Raw genomic sequence first — 8,803 nt, 5'->3', positions numbered from 1 at the left:
GTGTGCTGCTGAGTGATGCCTGCTAACTTTGACAACTTTCTATTGTGCAGCTTGATGTTTGGGCCAGATATATGTGGTACTCAAACAAAGAAGCTCCATCTTATACTCTCTTACCAGGGGCAGAACTATCCCATCAAGAAAGATCTAGAATGTGAGACGGACAAGTTAACACATTTCTACACTTTCATTCTTAGGCCTGACGCGTCTTATAGCCTACTTGTTGACAACCGTGAAAGAGAAACTGGGAGCATGTACACTGATTGGGATATCCTCCCTCCTCGTAAAATTAAGGATGTTCACGCCAAAAGGGTTGGTTATTATTTTTATGCTAGAGCTTTATAGTTCCCAGAATTTACAGCATGATAAACTGATATTATCTGACGGCAACATATCAGGTGCAAACCAACAAACCTGTGCAAACTTGAAAACTACCAATCAGGGCCACTAGATGCTGATGCAATGGATGGGGTGAGATGTGGTATTTTTTTGCGCTTAAGCCCCCCACCCGCCGGCCTTTTTTTTTTTTGCGCTTAAGCCCCCTCACCCTATCTATTGGATCAGCATCTAGTGGTCCTGATTGGTGGTTTCCAAGTTTGCACAGGTTAGTTGGTTTGCACCTGATATGTTGCCTTATCTGACACACATATTTGCTCCAGCCTAAGGATTGGGATGACAGAGAATATATTGAAGATCCTGATGAAGTAAAGCCAGAGGTTTGTGATTCCACAATTCTTTTCTGAATGATGCATTGGCTGACTATTGTATAAGTTTACAACATATCATTGATGTTGGTCAGGGCTATGATTCTATCCCAAAACAGATTCCAGATCCGAAGGCCAAAAAGGTATGCAAGTACTAACATCAGTCAGACTTAAAATATCAACCATGTAGTCACGTATGCAAGGAACACTCATGCAAAGAATTTGTTCTAGATAGAAACAACTCAATATGACAAATATTTGACATTTTTCCTCCTAAACCAGCCTGACACATGGGATGAGGACGAGGATGGAATATGGAAGCCCAGGATGGTATCGAATCCAGCATACAAGGGACCATGGAAACGCAAGGTCTGAATTCTTGCTTGGAGATCACTCCTTGGGACTTCATATTATTATATAGCTCAGTTTTTCACATGCTCCTGCTTGCAGAGAATTAAAAATCCTAACTACAAGGGTAAATGGAAGACCCCATGGATCGATAATCCAGGTAAGCAAATGAAGATGTTGGTTTTATGTGTACTCAGTTTAAGTAAATAATACGATGCACATTCAGTACACTATCCAATATTGCATTCAACTGCTGATTTTTAATTAAACACTACTTTAAGCTCTAAAGATCATGCGCTGTCAACTGTATTATTTTGCAGAGTTTGAGGATGATCCAGATCTTTATGTGCTGAAGCCTTTGAAGTATATTGGAATTGAAGTTTGGCAGGTACTATATATAGTTTTTTTTCAGAAATGATTTCTTTGACATAATTTTAGCTTCTTGCTGCCTTCTTGATTGATGTAAGCACCGTGTAGACTTATATCTCAAAGGTATGCAGGTAAAAGCTGGTTCAGTTTTCGACAACATTCTGATTTGTGATGACCCTGAGTATGCAAGAAAGGTTGTTGAGGAAACTTGGGGTGCTAATAGGGAGGTAACTTGCAGATGAAAATTACCAGATTGAACCGGGCTTCTCCTGGGAACACTATCTCATTTTTCTCTATTTTTGCAGGCTGAAAAGGAGGCTTTTGAAGAAGCTGAAAAGGAGAGGAAAGCTAGGGAGGATAGGGTAAGAATGAAGCATTATGATTTATGAATTATCTATATTCAGTTGGATCTAGTTACTTCTATGTTGATCATAATTTAAGATCCTTGAGTCAAAAGAATAACCAAGAACTGTTTGCGTACAGGAAGGTCAAAAGGCAAAGGATGATGGTGACCGGCGCCGAAGGCGTCATAAAAAAGTATATTTTCTTTATCCTGCCACATAGCTCATGCACCTTTTTGTTTTTTGCACAAAGATCATATTTATAAAATCTTCGTCATGGTTCCTTAGTTTTTTCAAAGTATCACCGTACCTTGAATGCTTCATGGCACATATTACAGAAACAAAAAAACATAAAGACATTATACTAGCCAAACGTACAAGTATATTCTTCTGGACTGATGTGTGATGTGTTTTACATTTGTAGTGCTAGAGGCTTGCATTTATGTGTTGATTTGTGATGTGCTCTTGTGCTAGTGGCACATATCATTGCCTAAAATGTAATGCATTAACAGGTTCTAAATACATACATGCATGGTACACTAACTCTTCTTCCTTTTATATGCTTACAGCACTACAGAGATCACTGGGATGACTACCATGTAAGTTAGAAATCAGAATCCAGCTTTGTTTTTCTTTTCAATGAAAGAAATGCATCTTCTATCTTTATGAACTTCCCTAGCTGGATTATAACAAGTGACTTATTTACTATGTTGATTTCATGTTCAGGATGAGCTATGAAGTCCCCCAAAGTATTGCATTCCTTCAAAGCATGAGCTGGAAGTTGCTTTGGACATTGTGGATACTTTTCGATAATAATTGATTCGCCAGGCCAGAACAACCTGAAGTGTTTCTTGCTATGTGCCAAAAAATTATTCAACTACAGGATTGAGATGTAACGGACAAGACTGAATATCTTTTCTGCTTTCTGTGCAACAGCAGGAGATTCCAGCGAAAACTTCGCTCCGGCACTGAAATAGGGTGGACGAGGCTCTGTTTGTTATTTCTGTAACACGGTGCTGGCCATGTGCTAGCTTTGTAATCTCAAAACATTGTCTTTGCCTGAATAATGTAAGTTGACCATACGATGATTCCAAAATTTACTGCATACCAGGTTACGAAGTGTTGTAGCTGAGGAACACTTAATGTTCATATAATGTAATTCTATCTTCAAAAGGATAAGATGCACTTGGTTTATATTATCACCGTTGCATAAATGAACACATAGGTTCAGCCTTCCTTGGCCAGGTCATGGATGAAAGGCCTGAACCCACAATTTCTAACACAGCCAGGTCATGGATGAAAGGCCTGAACCCACAATTTCTAACACCCTTTTCTATTGTGCACTAGGGCCGACTTGCTGTTTTAAGTAAAATATAATTATATTAGAACTAGTTGATTAGTGCCTCGAGAACAGTATCAGATTTCCTAGATACATTGAGACAACAGTGTAAAGGAAACAGTGCATGAACATATCAGTTCGTGCAACCTACAGCATGTAGCAAAAGTATTGGTACTGTTCGGAACAGCTTGCTGTTGCAGCTATGTCATGCAATTCCTCAACTGCAAGCTACACCTTGTACTTGGCTTCTAGTTTGAATCTTGGTATTAGCAGATAAAACATGCATGAAAAGAGCAGCACTGAACGAATTCAGTTAGAAAAACTCTCTTTACATGGCAACTATGCAACTAGCGCAAAGAATTCATTTCTATTCAAAATGAACATGCATCTGGAAGGCCAGATGAAGAATTCCTTTACACAGCCATGATTAAAGACATCAGCGACACCAGAATTTCAAAACTGAATACATAGCATTGTGTCGACATGATACAGTTTTCTGAACAAAAAACCAGATTCGTCGAGCATTTCCTCTCTGCGTGTTATACAATGTCTGCAACTCTTCTTCCAGGCAAGACATCCATTTGCAGAGTTCTACCATTTCTGGGAGCAAGCCACACCAACAGAAGGCAGCGAGGGGTCTGTCACTGGCTCGATCTCAATGAAACTCAACTCCATAGATCCTGTACGCTTCAAGCTCAAGACAAATACAAGTGCAATCCAGCCGAGCATGGTGATTGCCCAGTAGTTGTTCATCCCATGAATCAGACCCCAGGCAATTGAGTACCCAACAATTATCCCGGACAAGTGGCCAATGAAACTAGCCTGTGGTACCATGATTGATGTGAATATCAGCGACTCGAATGGAGCAAAGCTGATGGGCAGAGAAAGAACCCCAAAAATATTCAGCTTTGACGACGGTTGCTTGGCAGCCAGGATTGTCATCCAGCCAAACACAACGCATGAGTAGCCAACCGCAGTGACCCTCCTGAAGTACTCCACCTTGAACCTCTGAATCATCATGTGGTAGAACCCGAGGACCAGTAATCCGGACAGCACGACGAGAACGAGCGTGTAGTGCAGGTAGTACTCGACGCCGAGCCCGATCTGCCCCAGCTGCTCGACGACGCCGAGGCTCCACAGCGCGCTAATGTTGAACACCAGGTGGACCACGCTGATGTGCGAGAAGGCGGAGGTGATGATCCGCCAGTACTGCCCGCCGTCCACGGCGGCCTCGTAGCTCAGCCCGACGTCCGCGTACCCGATGCCCCGCTTCTGGATGAGCCACCAGATCAGAGAGCAGATGCCGATGACGCTACTGCTCGCCGGCTTCTCCAATATCTCGTAGATCAGCGGTTTCCCCATATTTCCAACACAAAGCTTGCCGAGACTTGACCTTTCGGTTGACTGAGATCTCCTTGCTCGGGGAATGGTGGATCGGGGGCAAATGATCCAGGGATTCGCAGGCTGCGTGTGGATTGGGGGGCTCACTGATTGCGAAGGGATAGGGGCTCGATTTGATGCGAACGAATTGGTGGCGGGAGGTGGGGTTGGGTGATTTGAATTGAGAAATTTGATGGGTTTTGCGATGGATCAGTGGCTCTCGCCTCGGAATTTTGGAGGGGATTCGAGTAGCTTCTCGGCCGGGCGCGTCCGATGCCTAGACTCTTCGAGCCGGGAATTTTGGGTTCTGTTGCTTTGCTTCGGGAGGGAGGAAGAGGATGGGGTGTGCGTTTCCTAATTAGTGAAGGACTAAACTGCAAAACAGTCGTACTTTACGGTTTCTCACTTTCTCTTGCCGTACTGTGTCCTGTATCTGCACGATAGAACCCTATATTTCCCACGTGTTTGGTTCGCGTCGTGAAGCCGTCCGGAATCATCCGATCCAAACTCCGAACCTAATCAAAACATTTAGTTTGCCGGTTGGAATGAAGTCGTCCATCACCAGCCATTCTGCCTAGTACAACAAAAAAGGCAAGTTATCTTGGACGAGTTCATTCTTTTAGAAAGCATCGGACGACCTGATTCTTTTCCATGCTGCACCATTCCATTCCGGATCAGTTCGATCTCCAAACCAGACACTCTACCCCTGTTTGGATAGGTCTTGGTTCAGTACTTCAGTGCCAAGGATAGGAGATGTTGAAGGATTTTTAAGCAGGGCACCTACCAAGATTGAATTAATCATCTCTAACCATTGTTTGTCTAAAATTGTTGTTTAGTCTGCTTTAATAACGTTTAAAATTTAAATGTTCTGTGTTTTCTATTTAATTAGCCATTTATCACATACAAATGACTCTTTCGTCCATGTGGCTTGCCATTTAAGCCTGGATAATGGCTAAATAGTAGGTGGTGCCAACGTTTAAGCATTTAGTGGCTAGAAAAACATTGACTGAACACAACTAATCAATGTGGAGATAAAAATTGAGAAAGAACTAGATGATACCCTGCGCGTTGCTGCGAAAATTCCATAGAGGTATTTGTGGACAGTTTTTCTGGATTGGTGTAGAAGTCTCAGCAATTACAATTTAACTAATTTCATAGTGAGTATATAGAAAAATATAATAATGGTTTTGGGTTTGGAAATAAACCAAATCCATCCAAAAAGGGATAAGTCATAGCCATGAAGATACATCACTGGATCACAATGATAGGAATAACAACGATATTTCTAGATTTATGTAGTAATGGTGACAAGGTTGCATACTTTGTTTGATGATGTCCTGCATGTGGTAGGAGAAAAAACATTAGTGTTCTCTCAACACGTTATGAAATTGAAATGGAGTAATTAGAAAGCAGGGAGAGGCGACACCAATACTTACCGCATGACATGGACACTTGCTACCATATGACTCTATACTTCCTGTATGACGTAGCCAGCAAAGACGACATGACATGGGAGGAGGCGTTCTGGGATGTCCCAAGGTGGCCACAGAGGTGCCACCTCGGTGTCCGCCGTGGGGCTGATGGTACGATCCTTGTGGTAGCGGCTCCAACGCATCATCGCCAGTGACGTTAACGCGGTAGCACCAATGGAGCATGTTCTCCAAGCCAAGAAGAAGAATCTGCTGCTTCCCATGGAGGAGAAGCCGGAGGATGCAAAGGATTTAGATTAGAGATCCTGTATGTGTCTGCAGTCCAAGACGCTTCTCATGGATGTCTCTGGCCTGTTTGGTTCCTTAGATCGAATTTTAGTCCTTGTCCCATCGGATATTTAGACACATGCATAGAGTATTAAATATAAACTAAAAAATAGCTAATTACACAGATTACGACTAATTTGCGAGACGAATTTTTTAAAACTAATTAGTCCATGATTTGACAATGTGATACTACAGTAAATATGTGCTAGTGATGGGTTAATTAAGCTTAATAAATTCGTCTCGTAAATTAGTCTCCATCTATGTAATTAGTTTTATAATTAACTCATATTTAGTTCTCCTAATTAATATCTGAACGTCCGATATGACATGGACTAAAATTTAGTCTGTGGAACCAAACACCCTCTTATATTGGCCGGGACTGGATCGGTGCTGCCATCAGATAAGAAGTCGGAACTGAGACGTTGGATGGGAAGCTGTAGGGTTGAATTGATTGTTTAATTTATTGGCCGAGTTGCTCATCCACTTTCACGTCCACTATCAATATGTTTCTACTACTCTATTCTCTCTCCGCTAATATGTTTCCTAAAAATATCCGACATCTCTTTGCATGGCCCAAATAAATGGGGCCTTTTTCAATTCCTGGGATCGATAAATGGGGATGTTTTCAATTCCTGGGATCGATCGTGCGGGGAAGGACGGGGAAGCAGATAAGATTGACCGATGGTGTTCTGTTGGTGTTGGGTTGATGAGAAGCCAGGAAAATATGCTAATGGGGATCTCCTATTTAGGTATAGGAGATTTAGAGTTTTGAACAGTCAGGTGAGGGAAAAACAAAAATAGTAGGTTGAATGTGTTCAACTGTATGTTTTGTTCCATCGCCCTACACCCTCATTACTAGTTTTATGGTTGGCATGGACCTCTCTATCATGGATTGAATTGAGTATATGGATAATCCCTAACATAACCCGATCATATATGCCTAGACACATGAGATTGTCATATCCAACAAGACTCCCTCACAAACATGCCATATTTAAATTACATTTAGCAAAAACTTTGGAAAATATAAATAGAACACGGAATCTAACATCAAATTCATGAGGTGTGGGTTTAGAATGGAGGCCCTGTATAGCACAACAAAGGCGACATGCAAAGCAACAAGATATTGGTTGGAAGTCCGAACCTTAAACATAGTCGATGAAAACCTCACGCTACGCGGAAGATCAGTTTAAAGATGGAGAGGACTAATACACTACAGGGCGCCCTAAGATGTAACACCTATTATATTGGTGGTGGGTGGTCGATGGCAAGTACCAGCACTACTCCTCTTTCTAAAAATTGCACGGATCTTAAAGCATCTTATCTAGTTAATTATAATTTTCTCTTAGTTATTTTCCTGGCTCCCACATGGCCCGGCCCGTCCAACCTAGTTTTTGTTCAGGTCCTAAGCCCAAAGCCATCTCTCCCAGATCCCCTTTGTGCAGGTGCTGGTGGTTTTACTACTCGTCGGAGACAGCGCCGAGACCAAGCAGACCGAGCGCTGGCAGCCAACGAACCCAGCGGACGGCACCTCCAACCCCGTCCTCGTCCGTTACCGTTAGTTCAAATTCGCTCGTTCTACTACCATGCGCCCCCTGGCCTGCCGCACCGTGCAAGCATGCACGCGCGCCCGATGATGGGTATGGAGTTCACGGAACCGCTGGCGCACGCCCACGGTGACCATGGCTGTGCTCATAACTGCCCCTACACATGCCATCGTAGGCCCTGTTCGCTTATGCTGAAATTTAGTTTATACTGATACTTATGCTGAAATGTTGTGGGGGAAAAACACTCTTCCATAACTAAAAAGTAGCTCAAGCGAACAGGGCAGTAGCCACCGCGTGGACCTCCTGCCATGAGCCTCATTGCCACGCACGACGCATCATAAGCATGCTAGCTTTGCAGTAGTTTTGTGTACTTTTGTACTAGTTGTCTTGCCCCTCGTCCTGAGATCGGAAGTCGTCCATGGAACGCGCACGGATGAAGAAGAAGGGTGGCGGTGGTTGCAGGTGCTTGGCGTATTGATGCGCCCGTTTTTTCGGACGTGCGACTCAGCCTGTGACCTCTACACATGCGCGGCATGTCCGGGTGCACGCTGCGGTGGCAGTGCCGTCCGGTTCGTCTGCAGCTGCAGGCCTCTTGGGTCTTCGGCAGCTCCAGCGGCGCCTCCCTTCGCCGCTAAAGTTAGCTCCAACAAGGCTGCTAGCCATTACGGCTTCTTCCGCGGTTCCTTCCGACATCACGGTGGTGTCGCCCGCGAGGCCGCGAGTAGCTCTCGGTCCTCGTTGACTCCAGCAACTCGCGATTACTCATGCCGTCATGCCGGAGAATCAGAACCACAACCGTTGCCGTCATGCGGGGACTCAGCCCTGGATGGACATGAACTGGGTTGGATAGGGCAGGCCCATGCGAGATCCAAGAAAAATATTTAATAAAAATATTAATTAGTTATGGGCTGGTTTAAGATCCGTGTTATTTTTAGGAAGAGGAGTAGTTCTCTAAAGTAATTGGTTAACTTGGGCGTCGCGAATGGATCCGGTGGTGGACATTGCCAATTTAAAAGGTGCA

The 8,803-nt window shown here is 43.7% G+C and overlaps 2 protein-coding genes across 2 annotated transcripts; one reads left to right on the top strand and one right to left on the bottom strand.

Annotated features, from left to right (window-relative positions):
* On the top strand, positions 1–2,953 carry LOC136450923 (calreticulin-3-like). The gene is made up of 11 exons (XM_066451617.1): positions 1–309; positions 657–713; positions 797–844; positions 984–1,070; positions 1,152–1,209; positions 1,370–1,437; positions 1,550–1,645; positions 1,724–1,780; positions 1,902–1,955; positions 2,329–2,358; positions 2,486–2,953. Exons 1-11 carry the CDS (start codon positions 16–18, stop codon positions 2,495–2,497), a joined length of 861 nt encoding a protein of 286 aa, XP_066307714.1. The 5' UTR covers positions 1–15; the 3' UTR covers positions 2,498–2,953.
* A 434-nt stretch (positions 2,954–3,387) lies between these two features.
* Positions 3,388–4,831, bottom strand: LOC136450924 (RHOMBOID-like protein 13). Its single transcript, XM_066451618.1, is given in 2 exon segments — positions 3,388–3,709; positions 3,711–4,831. Coding segments are annotated over 2 exon segments (822 nt in total). The 5' UTR covers positions 4,461–4,831; the 3' UTR covers positions 3,388–3,637.
* Between the last annotated feature and the right edge of the window lie 3,972 nt (positions 4,832–8,803).

This window comes from Miscanthus floridulus, chromosome 5 (genome assembly GCF_019320115.1).
Source record: "Miscanthus floridulus cultivar M001 chromosome 5, ASM1932011v1, whole genome shotgun sequence".
Classification (NCBI taxonomy): domain Eukaryota; kingdom Viridiplantae; phylum Streptophyta; class Magnoliopsida; order Poales; family Poaceae; genus Miscanthus; species Miscanthus floridulus.
Note: the sequence above shows the minus strand (reverse complement) of the source record. Positions and strands in the feature narration are given on the sequence as shown.

What these genes read in the sequence shown, in the direction of transcription:
- LOC136450923 (XM_066451617.1), top strand. Translation starts at nt 16, where the DNA reads ATGCCTGCTAACTTTGACAACTTTCTATTGTGCAGCTTGATGTTTGGG. An exon ending in AGGATGTTCACGCCAAAAGG is followed by an intron (nt 310 to 656) that starts GTTGGTTATTAT and finishes TATTTGCTCCAG; the next exon opens with CCTAAGGATTGGGATGACAG. An exon ending in CAGATCCGAAGGCCAAAAAG is followed by an intron (nt 845 to 983) that starts GTATGCAAGTAC and finishes CTCCTAAACCAG; the next exon opens with CCTGACACATGGGATGAGGA.